This window comes from Tigriopus californicus, chromosome 3, assembly GCF_007210705.1.
Source record: "Tigriopus californicus strain San Diego chromosome 3, Tcal_SD_v2.1, whole genome shotgun sequence".
In the NCBI taxonomy this organism is placed as follows: domain Eukaryota; kingdom Metazoa; phylum Arthropoda; class Copepoda; order Harpacticoida; family Harpacticidae; genus Tigriopus; species Tigriopus californicus.
This window is the reverse complement of record NC_081442.1, coordinates 4,007,829-4,027,434: the sequence shown is the minus strand read 5'-3', so window position 1 is coordinate 4,027,434 and position 19,606 is coordinate 4,007,829. Positions and strand designations below refer to the sequence as shown.

Genomic DNA, 19,606 nt, shown 5'->3' with positions numbered 1-19,606 from the left:
ATGGACCAAAATACAAGACTTTAATCTTGCTCACAAAGAAACCCTTTTCAGGGTGTGGATAGGGCAAAAAAATAGACCGTTAGTTACCAATCACTCATGACGACAAATAACTTGTAAAAAATGAATCCTGGATCCTAATTCTTTGGATACCAACCCCGTAACATGCGACACATTCTTCGCCTAGACATGTGTACAGGAGCGAAGGAATCTCTGCGGGATTCCAAGTTGAGCTCATCGCCCGACGTTCAAGAATAGGAAACAAATACGTAGCTCTCCAACTCTTTGGCACACTCGACGCTCGAGCTCGAAGTTCAAGTAGGCTTGTTACGCACATTACCTGTGAACTCTCGACGTAATTGATCGAAACTATGCCAGTATTTCCTATTATTCCTGCAATAAGACAGAAATTCCCTGCCCTTCGCCCGGGCTGACAATCTGGCACCGAAAGAACAATCAATACCATAAATATTTGACCCAAGAGTCATCAAATTTTTATCTGGCATATCAATGACTATTCCAGGAATTTAGTCTGGCCAAATGCCGATGCATTGAAAAAACGAGGCATATTGCGCATCAGGTGAAACTTTGGATTTGGCGTATTAATCAACTCGGGCACAGACCGTGGAAATAGCATGTCACTTTTTATCAAATGCGGTCAGGAATGCGGAATGTGACATGTTTCCCAAGGAGATGTTGGCATGGGTTTTTGATCAAGAAATGAGACATGTTTTGTTGCTCTTAAGCGGATCCTTCCTGGTGGCTCGCATGTTCTTCACAACTCGGTCCATATGCAAAGCAGTCCTTGCAATCGCTCTGAAGGATAAGATAAACACATCCTTGAGAGACAAATGTACGAGTTTTAACTAATTGAAAGTTCGGCCAAACGTACCTAAAACGGATTATAGGGTCTCGTTCCATGTCATTTTTGCCTTTGGTCACACTAGTATGGTGAAGTTGACGTGACACCAGACCTTGAAGATACTTGAAACACTCAGTGGGGCCATCCCGGAGAACATTGGATATGACCAACATGATCACACTCCCGTCTTTTGTACCCAATATCAGCCTGGAAATTACAGTAAGGAAATTCCAACCTTTCCAAGTACAACGGATGCATTCCTGTTAGTTCATCAGTGTCGCCTGTTCGTGAGGCCGGAATGTTGCTATTCGCAACAACTCTCTGCTTACTCACTTTTTGCCGTCATTGGTGAGTGCAAGAGATGTGACTTCACTTTGAATGAAGTAATTGGATACTTGCTTTCCATCTTCCTTGCGGAACACCCTCATTGTTCGCCGTTCAGAATGGTAATAGAAAATCAGATCCCCGCACTGAAAAAATGGATGTTATAATACGGGTTTTGGGCCAAATGTTTGGTTAGGGAATGGCAGCACTGCTTGTGTAGCCATGTGCGTGCCATGTGTCACGTTCCATAATCAATCATCTTTGTTACTGGTCCATGTATAAGAAATGAAGCAGAAGTAAAGAGAAAACGAGCAAACGAGAACACGGATCTTTAGCCAAGTGCTGTCAAGACATTACCTTCGAAAAGAAAGCCTTGACTGTAAACACCCCCTCAGGTTTCTTAGGGATCAAGACATGAACCGTTTTCCCAGTTTTCAAGTCCATGTAGGATAGTCCACCGCTATAATTAAAGAAACATTTTCGGAACAAAGATAGAACCTTGATGAGAGCTACACTAGTAAACCTGTTTGACGCAGAGAGACCGAACCGATTTTGATCCACACCTTGGCCAGTCCATCCTTTACAAGATCTCTGAATCGACTTGTTCCTGGCAAAATAAAGGACAGGTTCGGTTACAACGTTCATTTCGAACTAAAAAAAATATCTAATCTCTACCTAATGTCGACAAGTTTGCCTTTGTCTGGATCGATGATGATAGCTTGATGGAATCCACTTGGTATGAAACTTAATGGCCTACGAAGATTTGGATACCTTGAAAATGGACATGGGTTAATTATTCTTTGTATACGGTGCAAAATAAAGGATTACCTCATCTTACTTCAATTGAATTTTGTGCAAAAGCAAACCTTTCTTGGCGTGATGAACAAAGATGACGTCTTTTTCTTTTGTCTTTTCATACCCAAGAATCGCCAACATGTCTTTATCTCCAGTTAAAACAGCCTTTTGAAAAGATACCGAAACAATGAAATTTCTTTTTTGCTTTTTTGTTGTACTTGGCCTTACCTTCAGCTTATCTTGAACTGGAGTTTGAAACTTGTACGTTAATGTTCCACTAAATAGGTTCAAACAGTTGATCCTGAAAGGAAGTACATCGGGTGACCATTATTTTGATTACCCCAATCAAAATTACCTGTAGACCAAATCTTCCTTCTGTGTTTCTTCCAATCCAACAATGATCACGTGGTTATCCAAAGTTTCCACTTGGAAGACTCCTTTGTGCCTCAATTTGTGAAGAACAATTCGGTTAGTCAGGCTCCAAATTTGAACGCACGTCTCTTCGGCCGTAATGAAAAATTTGCAACAAGTTGACAAGGCAACGTCTTGAATGTAGCCTGGAATTTAAATACAGAGAAATCATGTCAACCGTTGAAACAATACCGTTGTAACACTCTATGACTATGAAGGACTTTTCTATCTTCTAAAGCATGTCAAAGAAAAACGCAGAGAGTGATTAATCAATAACTAATCTTTATTCAATCAAATAAGTATGAAGAAGAAAAAAATGTCGATACATCATTTATTTACCATGCTTAGAGGTCGAGAAATTACATGGTCAAAACAAATTTATCATTTACAAATTGACTGGAACATTATCTTGGGACTGAAGTCTTGAAGTGGTTTCGAGATGGATGCCATAACTTCCTTTCGGATCTGAGGCGTGCAAATCGTCATCCAAACAAGATTAATTGGAGAATCCCCGTTTTTAAGCGCGTTAATGAAAAAAAAATCTGTTGTGGTCACGCTGATATTTAACATCAACCAGAACGAACAGAACGCCATGTCCAAACAAGCAATTCCAAAATGACCCGCCAAGCTGATCACGTTGGCTTGATTGCGGGTCTGGAGGCGTTTCTTCGAGATGACGGTCTTGCCCAAGCTGTTATCGTGCTTGATGATTTTGGCGAAACATAGGAGATAGCACACAAACTTGATCAAATGGGGACCAAATAAAAGGATTACGTAGATCAATAGAGAAGGTGGATTCCTTGGCTGAGCTTCCGGTTCCTGATCTGTTGAATTTGAGCGAGAGTGATATTGTGTTTAAAAATCAGTGAACACTTCTATCGCATTGGTTTATCTGTTATCTCACCTTGACAAATTGCGTACATTCTCATCTTGGAATGGGGGACCGCTACAAAAGCCCAAGATTGGAATAACGTCACGCCCAATGAAACCAAAATGCCTCCGCCCAAAACCAGGCCATGATTGAAGAAACCAATGATCTTTGGACTACAGTAGATAAAAATGCAACGATATAATGCTGAAAGAAGGAAAGGATTTTGGGTCTTCGGATAACGAGCCCTTTTGTTACAAGGCCATCGATCGAGCTTTCTTTCATACCAACTCCAGGGCTGCCAGTCCAAGAGTAACACAGTCGAAAGGCCAAGAGGAGGGTGAAACCGTGGCAAAGTCTCCCTTGACCGAGAATAGGATCGAAGTATGAACTTAAAGGCTTCTTATTGCTGATGACCAAAATCACGAAGAAGTTGTTGACCAAGCCAAGACCTTGGATACACAATTCCACGAGGATCAACCGGTTGAAAGGTTTCCTCAAGTTCGCCCAAGTTTTCCTCCAGAAGATGGACCACAAATACATGCCAATCAATGTCAACCCTACTAATGGGACCTTGAGCAAAGCCAACTCATGGGGCACGATTACTCGAGCCTCTGATGAGGCCAGAGCATCACTAATATTGGCATCCATAGCCCACCAGCCCTTGTTACTAACTACTGACTGATGCTAGAGTACAGATATAGATCAGCAAAGATCCAGAAGGCTTACCATCGGGGCTCTCGGAGGCGATGAAATCGAGCGCTCCTGAATCCAGGTTCCAAAAGCCCAAGGACTTTCGAGTTTGAGAAACAACCATATTCAGTTCCTCGCAAATCACGAGCTAGGAGAAAGGACGAGATTTTGAAACCAATGGCGACTGTTCAAATATGTAAAGAGAGCTTATGATTGACGCTTACCTTCTCTACGTTGAAATCCAGCCTCTTGATTACGGGTACAACGGTCAATAAACGTGATGCGTCCCATACCTAAAATTGAGTGGTGTTATTGATCGTATTACAAGCTCCGGTTTACTTGCAATAAATGACATGGCGTGCTATTCTTTCTAGTGCATTGTACCATTCGAGGGAACATGACTCACCTCCAAATGAAGGTAACCTGTATTTCACACTCTTTTAAAGCAATGACCTAAATTCCAATCAAACTCCAGCAAATTTTATCTTAATTATACCATTACTGGAGAAGAATACACTTTGCTGGTAAAAATCTTAAAACAGTTCCTGTTTCTTGTGCCCTGAAGATATGCGCTACAATAGACATTTTTCAAAAAGCACGGTTCAAATAAGTAAACACAAAGTGCTTAGCTTAATCTTATTCTATTTTAGCTCTAAGGTGTGAAATGAACCGAGCAAATATATCTTAAATTGAAATTGAAACGACGGAATGTGTGGCTCTCATGTTAAATGCATTCCGTAATGATGCGCCAGAATGAACTCTATGCAGTATGTTGACTTGTGTGTTATTATTGTATTACGACAATGACTTTGTTTCGAACTTTTCTTTAAAGAAAAGGACCCTACTCTGATAGCTAAAAAAGACCAAAGATGGATCAAACATGCTGCTCATCCAGTCAAACTGTTTTGAGGGGCAAATAGTTTATAGTCTAGCTAAGACGACTTAAAGATGTATGGTCAGGTTATTGAAAAGTAGCATTCGAACCTTGATTGTCTTGTCCAGAGATGATGTTACTACAAGATTGTGGTGATGGTCCTGAACCAAGGACATGGCAAGAATTCTTCCATTGTGAGCCCGAAATGACCTAAGCAAGGCACAATATGGGTTATATCATGAAACATTGTATATGAATACAGTTCTATGGCTTAATACAAACTTGATGCTGAGGGGCTTGTGTCACCATACCCTATAACAATATGATTTCTTAACCATCAGCCAAATGATAAAATCCTCTTCAGTCAACGTAACGAATGAAAATTGAAACAAAAGAATCTGAATAGCTTGGTAAAAGCAAATAACCCTGGATCAGGTAGAGTGCTTGGTTCTACGATAAAAGCGTTAATAAATACGTTACACAAGGGGGGGGGGGCAAGACCACATACTGGTACAACAGAATAAAAATTATCTTGAAGGCGTTTGGTGGCTTTAATCGTGCAAAATAGAGCATAGGCCTAAGACTGCTCTTGGTGAAGTTCTGAATGAGCTGGCCATTATTGAGAAAACTTTTTCGTAGAACGCCATATCAAGAACAATCAGAGCAATTGGGCTCCCAAGGCGAAGGGCAAGAAGAACGTTATTCCTGTAGCTTAAGCAAGATAACTGGACTTTGTCAAAGGTCACCTAAACAAAGATGTTGGCCTCTAGCGTCCAAGGTGACAAAGATCAAGCCAGTTTATTCTCATCCTGAGTAAGGTTTTTGTTACAAAACAAATTATCTGAATTGAAATATATGGTCGAGATTCAATCATATTCTGGTATCCTTTAGTGCCAAGGGATAGGACAGCGTTGTCCCGATGAAAGGATTAATGAAAAAGTCAGACTCCCTTAAAGAAGTTTTTGGCATTCAAATCATGTAACATGTTGTTGTTTTTCCAATTTCTTGACAAGACTCGGTTGCATGGAATGGAAAGTTTTGTGTCTTAAGGGTAAAATCCAGGCGGCATTATTCAATGCATTCAATGCACATTAAAGTCTTATACCCATGGAAAAAAGCACTACCAATCTTGATCCGTACAATTTATTCAATTAATTGTCATTGTGCTTGTCATATTAATTAGGTCGGAGTAATTTTTGGAAAAAATAAAGGTTGCGGCCGTTATCAAGTACAGGGTGGCCCAAGTCAAGTGTTAAGACCAATACTTCTCTGATGTAGCTCTTCTTTTACTAGCAATTATATTGGGGAGTCTTGTGATGAGATACTTATACCCATTAAAGAATCGAACATCTACTAATTTTGTTGAAATGTACCTCAAAGCCAAGAGGAAAATGGTACATCCTCGATGGCCACGGCCGATCGGCTATTTTGCGTGTCACCAAGAAAAGGTTCAAGACCAACGCTATGTTCATTATGTGAAAATTGAATCTGTACTAGGAGATAGCTAAGAGGCCAATAGGGTGAAGAAAAGTGGTTTGAACCTCTGAACTGCTCAAGAATGTTCGAGAGAGGATTCGCCGAAACCCCAGGCGCTTAATGAGAGAGATGGCTAAGCATATGGATGTGAGCAGGACAGCAATGCAGAGGGTAGTGCCAGAAGAACTAGATACCGGTATGTTCCCTTGTAAGCTACAACGTCGTCAGCTACTTAGCCAGGCCACCTAGGCCAAGAGGTTGATGAGGAACCGGGATATCCACCGGCATGGTGCCAAACTTGAAGTTTTAGATGAAAAGCTTTTTACAGTCCAGTAAGATTTTTCAAAATGACACGATTCTTGCTCAAACGCAAACAAGCAATCCTTTTGGAGCTATTGTGGTGCTCAGGACCCAGAAGTCAGTCAACATCATGATTTGTGCCGCCATCAGTACCATGGGGAAGTCCCCTCTGATCTTTGTTAAGGACAAGCTCAAAACTAACAAAGAAGTGTATATAAAATCTATCTTGGAGTTAGGCCTCAAGCCATGGGCATATGACCCGTAAAATGACAAGCCATAGACCTTCCAGCAGGACGAAGCAACTTCACATACTGCCAAAGTCACCCAAGAGTGGCGCCAGATGAATATTCTAGCCCTCACTTGTAAAGTTGCCCCGAAACAATCCTGGCCTAAATACTCTGAACTTTTCCCCTGTGATCAACCCTGTAGGCCAGGCATGTGTCAAGCCTCACAGGGGCCTGGACCATCTTAGGCGGGGTCTTGATCGAGCTTAGGATGAAATCCTCCAGGAGCAAATAACGTGTGCCGTCCAAGATCTCAACTGTGGCTTAAGGTCAAAGGGGGTCATTTTGAATAATAGGTGTACAATTCCATTGGATGAACTAAACACAGGTATTTAGCCTACTAGATCACGTTTCTAAGTGGCTTCATGGCCATCATAAGCTGAAAATTATCTGTAACACTTGACCTGGACCGAACTGTATTTATATTGAAGCGAGACTCAATTATAGTGAATCAATATTTTGTTAAGCTCGTCAACACTGCAATGAAAACCAAACAATTTTCCTTGATACTCATTTCCATGGAATTATTTTCACAAGCCTTTTACAACGTTTATGAGTGACATACCTGAGTAACATTTCAGATTTTATACTCCAAATAAAGATGTCTCGTCGGACTCCTGCCACCAAAAGAAGCTTTTGGAGATCAATCACGCACGGGTTTGATTGATTGATTTTCACCCTCACATTGCGAATGCTTCTTGGTAGTTTCAACGTCAGTAGATCCTATCATAGTAATGACACAATATTTAATAAAAAAGATATCACATTTATTCGGTCTCTTACTTGGTTGTAAAGAAGTATGAACCCGGCAGCGACAGTAACCACTAAAACACTGTGTTCAGATTCATTATACGCGTGAAGGCCAAATGCTTCTGGAATCCGCTTTGCCACTGCAGTTTCCTGGATCAAAGTCCCAGAACCATTGTAATGTCTTTGAACGATGGACCAACTTTGATCCAAGCCGATTGGATCAATTTCGAATCGAATCGGGTTTTGGACACTTCGATCGGCTGTCAAGATCTTTATGCCACTGAAATCATCAAACTATCAACTATAGAGGGAAAGCCAGAGGTTTTAAGCGAGTTACTCTTACTCTGGTCCAAATTCAAGCAGTTCCACACAATGCATACATTCAATCAGTTTTGATGTGAAGTCCTCCCATTTAAACCTGATCCAGATGCGTTTGTCGTCGAATTCCAAATCTCCGCTCCAATGAATGGAAACGAATTTTTGGCTGGATAGAAGGATCATACTCAAGATGTCATTCCCATCTATGGCAAATGGATCACCTCCCACGTGTTGGCCGTGGATGTCAAATATCCTAATAACGAGATTGGAGGCCAAATTTATCCTTGATCCAGTAGCATCTTTTGCGTCAGACTTGGACGAGTTTTTGACCAAAATTCCTCATCAACCCTATATTCAAGGATTAACCAGATCCTGCAACTCCAATACGTTAGTGGATGTGATATTATATGAAAATAAGACTATATAAGACACATCAGTTTTTCACTTTGCAGAGCATTCCATTTCTAGTAGTGGTGAGGAAGGCCGAGAAAAAACGTTTAGTTTACTTAATGTCGTTTGAACGAAACGATAAGGCCCGCTTACTTAACCGAAAATATTTCAATATCAATATTCGCATAAGAATGATGCAACCATTAGAAATCCTTCTTTTTGGCTAGCGAAATGAAACAAATGGGCGATATGATTGAGTTCACCTGAAGTATTTATGATTGTAAACAGCAATTTTGAACGCATCTGTATCCTCGTCCCGGAAAAATGAAATATCTTCGATTGGGTCTCCTTCGGCCATAACGCGCTCCACCCGAACATAATTTCCCATCATGACGTCAACAATTATCAATTGATGTGAGCTGTAACAGGGATTATTGGAAAGCAAGCTTATTACGTATCTTTGACGTTAGAGATTTGAAAATGCATATTGCCTACCTTGTGAATGCAGCAGCATATTGACTATCATCTGATAGGGCCATGCCCAGCATGATTCCTGTGGGTTGGGGATCGATATCACGACATACTTCACTGGTTTTTAAATCCCAAGAAATTAATCTGGAAAATATTGATTATGACTTATTTCATTTTTTATATAAACATTTTCGTGGACCCTTGGATATCTACACTTAAGTGTACCTTGGACGACCGACCATTTGGTTGGTTGAACAACCTAAGACTTGGTTTCCTGAGACTTAATGGCCACAGACCGATGTATTCTCATATTTTGCCGTCAAAGTGGTCGGACCTCTGATATATAGTTTCGAAATATCTAAGGATTTACTTCACCTCGTTGATATGGAGACCACGTATCTTTTGTCATTGGTGAGAGAGCATCCAAATATAGCAAATCTGTGGCCTTCCAATGAATACAACAACGGTCCCCCTGGAGACTCCATACAATGGCTTAGAGGGCTCAAACAATTGTGCTTCAAGCCAGAGCTGTCGCATTGTAGTATTAGATTCCTAGAATTATTTCAGATCAAATATAATTCCAAACATATGAGGAGTTTGAAGAGTTGTGAGTACCTAATGAGATTATAGTTACGAATGCTTGGCAACAATCGGCCAACCAAATGAGGTGCAATCATGTCAGGAAATTTGTCCAGAACTGTCCGGCTCAATCGAAAAGCGCACATCACCAATAAAATCTATCCAAGGGAATAATGTTAAAACAGGCCAAGGCTAAAAAGGTCCTGAAGGTTTACTTGGATCCTCAAAGGCTCTGTTTCAGCACAAGCAGCCAAGGCCATGGCAAAATCGTCCAAGACCCTATCGATGGGTCGGGCTGAGATCTTCGAATGAATCCACTGGTAATTGAAGAGCACTTGGTGACAAAGGTCTTCTGAGCGACCAGCCTTGACCAAATGGTAAGGCAACTCCGAGAATTTTCGCAGATTGTACCTACGGTAGATGGGAAAGGGGAGCCGAAACTTCATCAATAGTGGCTTATAATGCCATAGCCCATGGACGACGGTACCTTAGACATATTGAACGCCGCCAAATGTACCCGAATAATATGACGGAAAACTTAAAAACTGTTGAACACAACCCCCGATCAAAAATTGAAAAACTCTTTTCACGCCATCCAAGCTGGGCAGATTCACTCGTCATATACATTCAAAATTATAATGAGGAACATTGCAAGTTTTAGGCTGTAGCAAGAATAATTCTAGTCAACCTGTTTTTTCTATGATTCAAGTTTATCTTGCCCGAAACAGGTGATATCATGTGGAAGAAATTTGCTTTGCGCGAATCAGAATTACGAGTGAGGAGAGTTCGTTAAAAGTTCCAAAATGTTTTTGATTATCAGTGGTTGCCAGAAATATTCAAGCACTCAATCCTTGACAGTGAATCAAGGGTGTTTTAACCTCTACAGAGTGAAAAAGAGCCAACTATTTCACGATCCTTGAATTCTAATGTCAATCAATTTGAATAATAAACGGCTCAATAAGTGAAAAACTACAGCAAAATGGCTGGAAATGATCGGCAGGAGCCTCTTTGAAAGGATGAAATCATCGTTTTAGTCCGGTTCTTTATGAGATCAAAGCCCTACCGAGGTATCCGACGACAATTGAAAGGGCCTCCAATTGGATTGCGACCTCCATTTATTATAAACTGGTCGACAACGAATACTATAAAATTGCTATCATTAAGTGTACGAAATGTTTGTAAGCATTTCAGGTTGGGAATGCAGTTGACGTTGATAGCGTCTTTTGAACATGCCTTTACAATACGCCTAATTGCATTTTGACCATTGTAATTGACACCTTTTACAAACAAATTATTTTCCAATAATGACGACCAAAGTAAAAATCAAAACGGAAGAATTAATGCTAGAGTACTGAAAAACCATAAGCTTTATCGTGGCCATGGGGCACTTGGGGAAATTGGCAATTGCGTGGAACGAATTTGGAATGTTATTTTTGTATGTATGTATGTATTACGGGCTGCTATGATAGGAATAAAATAAATGTAGGTGTTATAATCACAACGCTCAGCAACCCCTTAAGCCGATGGCTTGTTTTCAAGGGGTGTTTGGAGAAATATTGATAGTACTAAAATTGTCAGTGATAAACGAGATGGTAAAAATAACACAATTTATAAAAGTCTGGAGGTTCTAAAATAATTAAGTTCTTGGAGCCGAATGGGTGAATTGAAAATGGCTGACCTTCCCGACCAGTGCGTGTCGCATTTTCCAAAGGTGTCAGGCGGAGTCAAGACATATTGGATTGGCAATTTCGTATGGACATTGAAGTCATTCCATGTTTTTGCAAATTTGAAAAGTGGCAGGTTTTGAATCCATTTCAATTTAGTAAGAGGCAAGGTAAAGTAGATATCATCTCCCCTGCGGGTTTTAAAATTATAGCTACGTGATTTAGAACTCATTTTACTGATTTTGAGATACATGTATTTTAGTTGACTAATTTTGGCAAGATCTTCGAGTTTCAAAATTGAAAGACTTTTAAATATTCCACTCGTGTGTGCTTTTCGCTTTGCCCCTACTATCCAGCGCATAGCGCTCTTTTGGATTATGTTTAGGCTAACTGTTGCAGATGAATGTGAGAAAAATTCCAAGCCGTATTCCATCTTACTTCTGATAAGAGCATCGTACATTGATTTGCGCAGTATCATCGGTAAGGACTTCTTCGCCAGAAAGAAGGTGAATAGTGTTTTCCTTACCGATTTTCCTGCTTGCATTATATGGTGCTTCCAATTTAATTTATCGTCTACAAATAAGCCTAAAATTTTTACAGATTTTTCTGGGTGGTTCCACCCAACTTGCTCTATCTGGAAATTGCTGACCATAATGTCGAGATCATAAAATACATTGCTTGGGGAAAATAAAATCACTTTCGTTTTGTTTAAGTTTAAAGCTGGTCGATTAGTTTGAAACCACTCGGTTTCAAGCCACTGACTAGTTTCGCGTTTTAAGGATAGGGAGGTCATTGCTATAATGTTAGAGTGTCGTATCGTCGGCAAACATTGCTATGTCAAAGTATCATAAGTATTACAATTTTTGGCTCACCAATCAAATTAACTCTATGTTGTCGAATAGGTTGAAACCTCGTAGCTTAACCATCATCATTAAATCACAATTGATGTACAACTTTACTACTCATGAAGATGCCTTTCCATTAAAATTATTTTTCAATATCACAAATTGAATAACGATCAACTTACATGACAAGTAAAAACTTACTATTACCTCTTACTAACCTGGTCTTTCCGTTCGATTCGTCTGTCGTGAAAACATTTGGTTGAACTGGAACCCTTCTGTCGGCTTGTCCAACTCGACCTTTGAGTTTGAATCGTTGTCTCTGAACCTCAGTGTACCTAAGAAATGTTAGATTTTAATGTAGATACTTGAATTTTTTCTGTTATGCAAGCAATATCTCGCACCTGTAAGGTTTCTCTTTCCCATTGCTGAAGATTCCGAGGAAATAGTCGCAAAGTAAAGAATGCAGGTACTTTCTCGTTTCGGGAGCGTTTAAATACTTTCTTCTACTGGCATGTCGAAACTAATAAAAAGTGGAGTAAAAGTCGCCAAATCTGAGAACTGCAAGTATGAAAGTCTATAATTGAAATTGAATATACATGCTTATGCGCCCAAACCAAGACACGGACTCCATCAGCCTCATTTTCTATGAAGTGATTTTGAATCTCTCGCCGTATCTTGGTCCAAAGAATAGGAGGAATTCGTCTGACTGAAAGTAGAGCTAAGTGTGAATTAGATTTGGCCCATTTAACATGGAAATAATGCGGAACTTACCTTGAGGAATGAAATTGTGAAAGACGTCGGTAAGGACCAAATCATCCAGGCATAAAATGTCTTCCAATTCGGATTCCGAGAGTCCAAGTTTGGACGCCGTGATGAAACTTCCAAGAAATGGCATGGCCACATAATGTTTTGAGGACATCATTTTCGGATCATTTTTCCATTCTTACCCGAGAGCGTGCCCCACCAATCTCTTGCCAAATCGTCGTTCCAGTTGCTCGTATTTATTAGAAATCGTCATGTCAATGGAGAGGGGGATTTTGGTTTCCTCTTCCAGGAAATAGCTTTTCCAATTCTTTACTTCCAAAAAGCACAAGTACAAGAAAAGTGGGAGGGAACAGATGTGAAGAGCATTCATAACAACACGCCACTGAAAGACATCAAAGGAATGACAGGAAGTGATAGACATTTGGCGTACGATTTTTTAAGCGAATGGATTTGTAGACAATACGTGTACTTTGCAATTAGGTTGACTTTCGACAACGAGATTTACAACCGAAAAGAGGGTTGTTCCTCAGTTCGCACTTCCTCTTAGACCGCTCGCTCGGGAACATCGTTACGTTGGTTTTAAATTAGATATCTATAAACAATTATCAATGATGTGAAAATGGTTATTGTCGCAGGTATATCTGCGGTGAAGTTAATTTGTTCATGCAAACAACTTTGAAGAGTTTGCAGGTTTCGTCTAACCAGTTTGCAATTAAGTTGTATTTTGCAGCCAACATGCGCAACAAAAGCGTCGAAAAAAGTCATATGTTGATGAAAAAATTGTAGTTCGTTTGATTTCTTATTGATATTGGTTATATTTCTTAATTCGTTCCATATCTTATTTCTCGGGCACACGTATGACTCATTGGGTTGAGAAAACTTTATTTTAACAAAAACGACATCTTAATTCGAATTAAATTGTGTCAGAAAATTCGTCAATTCAGGCTGTTGCAAAATCGATTTTAGACATTTTCACCCCATCATTTAGATCGGTACAATCTTTATACATTTGATAAAAAAGACGATTTAATCAAAGGGCTTTTGCTTTTTGGGCAAACCTAAAGTAAGAAATGAGCTCGTGTACAATCCCTTTCAGCAGAAAAAAAGGTTTGTGCCGCATTTTGTTACGCAATTTTATCACTTTGTATTGCATATTTTGAACACCCCTTGCCCTCGTGTACACCATTCATTTACTGATGGTTTTCCGGCTTTTAAATGATTTTTCAAGTTTCCAATATTGAATCTATCATTGCAATCTTTCATTTTGGTAAAACTTGGGATCGCATATCCTGAAGTGCATAGAAAAGCCTGCAAAAATGCCCAAATCAAAATCATAACATGAACCAAAATTCAAAGGTAGAAGGGAGCAACATGTCATTTTTGCCCTTAACTTGTCCTCCGTCGTTTGTTATTCATACCAGTTATATTTACTCGTCTATCATTTGCCTGTCAGACACAGTCCAATAAATTCTTCCTATTGAATTTTGTCAAACATATGTCATGCGATTTTCTTTATATTATTCATATAAAAAGGTCTTGGGAGATGACAAATTTCGTCAGTGACATTCGGGCAACATCTTCGTTCCCAGTATCAATATGAGGCAGTTTTTGGTCATCGCAGCATGTCTGACTTTGTTGGTCGTTGTTCAAGGTAAGACCTGCTTATGGTATCAAACGAGAACTTCATATTTATATGCAGTGTCTATATCCAGTGAGACTTGCATCTCCCAATAAAGAGGTTTTTTTTAAACGCGATCTTTTCCCAGCCCAAGGTTATGGTACGCCAATCTGCTACGTACGGGACGAAGGTTTGTTCAAGATCAATCCCTCAGATTGTACGATATTTTATCGTTGCTCTGGGTACAAGGCTCACCGATTCACTTGTCCCTCTGGGTTGTACTTTAACCCAAAAAACAACGTTTGTGATTGGCCTTACAATGTGAATTGCGGATCTCACGGATATCGAGGATCCCAACCATCCCAAGGATCACACTCGTCCCAGGCATCACAATCATCGCAAGGCTCACAAGGCTCGCAGGGATCTCCAGGACCTTTTGGAGCTTTCGGATTCGGATCTTTTGCAACAACCCCTTCTGGATCCAAGCGCTTTTAAACTTTGAGCCACTGTGAAATTAATCGAACTGTTTTTGTACTTGTACCCATCCCATCAGCAAAATTTACTATTTATTCGTAAATAAGAGCAAAGATATAAACGGCAAATCATTTGATAAGATAGCATCTTTGACAGAGCTACAAATTGAAATCTCGGGCAAACTAAGTATGGAAATAACAACCCAAGTTTTAAGGGCCAAGTTCCCTTGCTGGCTGGTTAGTGATCCAATTGCGATTGCAAGCACTAAAATACAGGAAAGGCTAAATTGATCTTCTGGCATGACTTAACAAATCAGATTATATATCAATTTCATTCCTCTTTAACACCACGACACCTGAGAAGACGAACTTTTTCTTGACCTAATCGAGCGGCTGGACCGATAACAATCGCCTCTCAGCCGAGTAAAATTACATTGTTACACAGAAAACCTTATTCTTGACATTAGCGCTCTTGCAAACGATCAATCAGAGTGCTTTGATTTGGAAACTCTCTTCGTTTTCGGTCTTACCGGTAATGTAATTCTATCTAGAAAGCTTAACCCATGCGGATCAAACCAAAGTCGTTCTTTAAGGCGAAAAGCTCTGAACACTCCCAAAACTCAACTTTTTGATAAAGAATGTATTTGGATTTAAAAAAAGGAGTGTATCACTCTTCCAGCTTCGTTCATCGCTAAGCATCTCGGAAGGAAGCGCGAAAATGCATTGCAAATATAATCTTGTATTTGAAAACATTATCTGCAAACACCAACTTGAGCGAGTTTATGTTTCATTGTCGATAGCTTTGGCATATCGTAATAAGATCATTCGTGCAATAAGCAACCTGAACCTTTCAAATTTTGCGCCTTAAAATGACGATATTCGTATAAATTGAATGTCCTCTCTTGCTTTTCTTACATCTGTCCAGGGATTATCTACATAATACTAATAAACTCTGCCAAGGGTTCCTGCAATATTTAACATTCAAAACGGCGCACTTTTGAAACTTATTCAATTCCATTTATTCTATGAATACTCAACAAATCCCGAGGTCCTCATTTTTTCAGAAATAAAGTCAATAAATAGATCCAATTTCAAGCCAATACAGAACTAAATTTTGTTGTTTGATGTTTCAAAAACCAATATCAATTACCTGAAAGTTATTGAGTTTTCGGTTGATTCCTTGAAGCCATTCCGTCAGAATAAGTTGACTCAAAGCTGGTCCCAGCTCTCCAATTTCGAGAAGATTTTCTGAATCCTGAAAGGCCACTCGTTTCAGAAATTTCTCGACTTCCTGACCTCTAATTGTTTTCCCCGGCTCTATAACCAAATGGATTATCATGTAAAGATAACGTTGCGGGAAAGTTTCACTTCTATACCTTGCGTGATGCTCAGGATTATTTTCACGTTCTCAGGAAGCTCTTTTGGGATCCATGACGTTGCTCCATTTTCATAGGAATTGACGAAGAACGTCTCTAATGCATCTAAAATATCAATCAATGATCGACAGCGAAACAACTTGCTACAACAAGAACCTGTCCCACCCAAAAGGATGACGATAACTAGGTCCATCCTTCCAGCTTGGTCAAGTAAGATCCGGAAGAAGTTTTTGAGAGGAACAAACTCCTCTGGAATGTCCTCAATTGGAATTTCCAAATTATAACACAATTGCTGACAAATGGAAAGTAAAGATGACGTCACATTCGAGCAATTGGGCGTGGTGCCCAAAAATCTGACTGCCAAAACGTAATTTTTGGTGTCCAACCACTTGCCTAAAATGGGATAAATCGTGGCTCTTATTTCTCCAGGACTTTGTTCCCTTTTCTTACCGATGGAACATCCCACTTTGGCAATTAGGCATGATTTTCCACTTCCGGTAGGTCCATACACGATGAAAACCTTTCTCAAGCTACCTTTGGTGTAAGTTTTGATCTATGAAATGGAGTTGCTTAAATTTGGAGCCGAGTTGAGATATTCGTGAAGTCTCTCTTGCCTTGAATAGTTCATTTTCTCTTCCATGGAACCTCTTAGATTCGTCGACGCATTGGTGAAGATGGATCAAGATCTCGTTGGCGATGGTTCCTCGAACGGAGTTGTCAGTCTTTCTCATTGCTTTGTCTATCAAGCGGATCACAGATTTGTAATAATCGAAAATGAACTCTGTCATATATTTGTCGAATCCCTCTTTGCTAAAACATTGAATAAAGATTTGTTTGGAAAAATTAACAAATCATTTCAGATTCTTACCTTTGACCAGACATCCCAACCCAATCCAGTTCATAGACTTTCCAGTTGTGTCTCTCCAATCTCTCTGGAATCTTCAACTCTGTCAATTCAGACATCATCTGGGAGGCCTCCTTGTCCTGTTTTGTGTCCTTGATGTCCACATAATGCATGGCCTTTTGGCCTTCTCCTATAAGGGTCCAAAGTTTCCATTCACTTCATATTGTAAGCAAGGAGCAAACTTTTTCGAAATCACCTCTCCTTTGATCAGCTAAATTGATGTTGTTGATTTTTCGGAGAAAGGCCAAAGAGGAGCCTTTAGTCTCTTTTGCCCGAATGATCCCCTCATGTACTTCCCGTTCTATCACGGAGTGCTGGAAGCTCTTCATACGTTCCATAGAAATTTGGTCCGTCTAGAATTAGGGATCAAGAGATTCACACATTCCCAAGACGCTAATTCGAATTTCATCAACCTTGCATAGGTAAAGTGCCGCTTCTTGGAATCCCAAGACACTAATTCGAATTTCATCAACCTTGCATAGGTAAAGTGCCGCTTCTTGGAACAGATTTTGAAACGTGCATAAGATGTTCCACCATATTTTTTGGTCAGTCTCTTGGAGCTTTGGCGCCATTGAATTCAAGAAATTGGGAAGTGCCGTGGAAATTGGTTGGAGAATCATCTCGGGTGGGACGGAATTGGAGTCTATGTCGTACCATTCCAGGAATATGGATTCATCCTTGCCCAGATCTCTCAAAGCCTTGATTATCATTTCGAACTCACAAACGTCGATTCGATTGGGAATCGGGCGATAACCATATTTTTGACCACCAAGGAAAATGAAATTCGGTCCTATAGAGGACTTTTGACAATTTCTTATCTCCTCCAGACAGATATCTGTGGTCATATGGTCGTCCGTGGATTCATCCCTAACTCCCCATCTCATATCCACCACCTCGAAACAAAAGACAGAAACCAAAGTGGAAAAACTTGATTTGCCCTCCTTTTTTTCCGCTGTCAAATTGTAAATGCAAGAGCTGATCGTAAAACAGGTGACCATGGATTACCTTTGTCAATTGAAGTTCTAGTTCATTGATTGACTAGTGGCAAAAAACATGATTATGTCATAAATAATCACTTTCATATAAACATGATAATCGATAAACTGGTATTTCTGACGTTCCAACACTAGGTACGATGTTGTGGTTATCCATCTATTCTGTTGTTGAAGCAACCATATCATTAACGACTTAGACGGCGCTAAATATATTTGCTGAATCATTACATCACAATCTTTTAAAAAACTAATTGTGATATATATCAATTATAAATGACCCTATTTCACGTTTCTACATCATTTGCACATGTTGAAGTTACAGTACATAGCACTGATGAAAACCTGTCTTTAAGGTCTTTCCCAAAACTGTTATCTTAAAACGTGAATAATCAAGGTAGCAGTAAAATTGCAAAACTGCATTATTTCATAGCGAGTGACCTCAAAATTCAATAAATTGTAGGGTCCAAATATAATAGTATATACGTATGTGGAAGAAGATTCAAGATTATTTGTCCTTGGTAATTTTCCATATACGGTTAAAATCCAAGGTTGACTTGTCCAAAACAATTCTTATTTCGGAGAGCAGGCACAAGTAGCCTGCCAGGGAATTGGGTATTTTTTGTTGTTGCTTTTTCCACATGGCGAGTTTTCAAACATATTTTGCAAGCAACTGAATTTGTGGCAGAACTTAAAAATATTAAAAATAAACCCTTGTTGGCGAAGAACAGCACGTGAAGATGTTTTCAGTAACTTATGGAGTTGCCTAACCACAGTTTGAAGTTTAGAGTCATCGTGTATTATCTTAATTGAAGAGAACGTATAAAAAACTTCAATATATAAAGATCATAGAGGCTAAAACAGAACAAAACGCGGGTTAACACCAAAAGCTCAAGAGCTAAACAAAACATAAATTGGGAATAACCAATATTTCTAGGATTTTTGTCCCGTTCATAAATACTAAATGATTGAAATCATAAACTTTATTGGTGTGAATGTTAACTAGCGCAAAGAAATTTGTTATTTGCGCTAGTAATGCACCAAATCGAAGTGGCGCTTAAAAACAATAGCTCTCCGTTTCGTCGGCGTTTAATTTCAGTCGCTCTTAATTTTTCGCCTCTGTTTGATTGAAAAGAAAGACTGCTTTAGTTCTTTATACATATTTCGCGATTTTCAAAATCAAAGTGATATCATTAGTGACCTTCCTCTTTGTATCCGCTGTTGTACCTGGAACTCCAATCCGTATTGTTCTCGGCAATAATCCTTTAGCTTTGGATACACTTCAGTGAGCAAAATATTCTTCTCCACCACCATATCTGTGTAGGTGGATGATATGTAGATTCTCACTAATGGTCGGTTTAGATTGGGTAAATGATCCAAGCGACCAACAAAAATTCCGTCAATGACTTGATCCCCCAAACACATCGACATTGTTGTTCCATAAGACGGAACCACCAAGACCACTCTCGAATCTGTGAACACTGACTCCAAGGCCGATATGCTCACGTCAACCTTGCGGTGTCTAATCTATTTTTGCCTCAAAAGGCCAAATACACTTTCCACGCAACCCTTTCCAT

General features: G+C 39.6%; 2 protein-coding genes across 2 annotated transcripts; one reads left to right on the top strand and one right to left on the bottom strand.

Annotated features, from left to right (window-relative positions):
• Positions 1–28: 28 nt before the first annotated feature.
• LOC131878430 (NACHT and WD repeat domain-containing protein 2-like) lies at positions 29–19,456 on the bottom strand. Its single transcript, XM_059224404.1, has 33 exons — positions 19,257–19,456; positions 17,511–17,930; positions 17,234–17,390; positions 17,002–17,167; positions 16,748–16,943; positions 16,584–16,686; positions 16,134–16,526; positions 15,908–16,074; positions 12,849–13,048; positions 12,673–12,779; positions 12,498–12,607; positions 12,303–12,421; positions 12,120–12,236; positions 9,608–9,803; positions 9,429–9,550; positions 9,189–9,365; positions 8,838–8,957; positions 8,606–8,761; positions 7,978–8,205; positions 7,668–7,914; positions 7,450–7,607; positions 4,935–5,034; positions 4,175–4,243; positions 3,987–4,098; positions 2,334–2,535; positions 2,207–2,279; positions 2,022–2,143; positions 1,859–1,954; positions 1,707–1,790; positions 1,541–1,643; positions 1,193–1,329; positions 890–1,066; positions 29–813 (listed from the first exon to the last, which is right to left on the bottom strand). The coding sequence occupies exons 1-33, from the start codon at positions 19,452–19,454 to the stop codon at positions 711–713; spliced, it is 5,235 nt and encodes a 1,744-aa protein (XP_059080387.1). The 5' UTR covers positions 19,455–19,456; the 3' UTR covers positions 29–710.
• On the top strand, positions 14,179–14,889 carry LOC131878442 (chondroitin proteoglycan-2-like). Its single transcript, XM_059224420.1, has 2 exons — positions 14,179–14,317; positions 14,433–14,889. Exons 1-2 carry the CDS (start codon positions 14,263–14,265, stop codon positions 14,777–14,779), a joined length of 402 nt encoding a protein of 133 aa, XP_059080403.1. The 5' UTR covers positions 14,179–14,262; the 3' UTR covers positions 14,780–14,889.
• Positions 19,457–19,606: the final 150 nt, after the last annotated feature.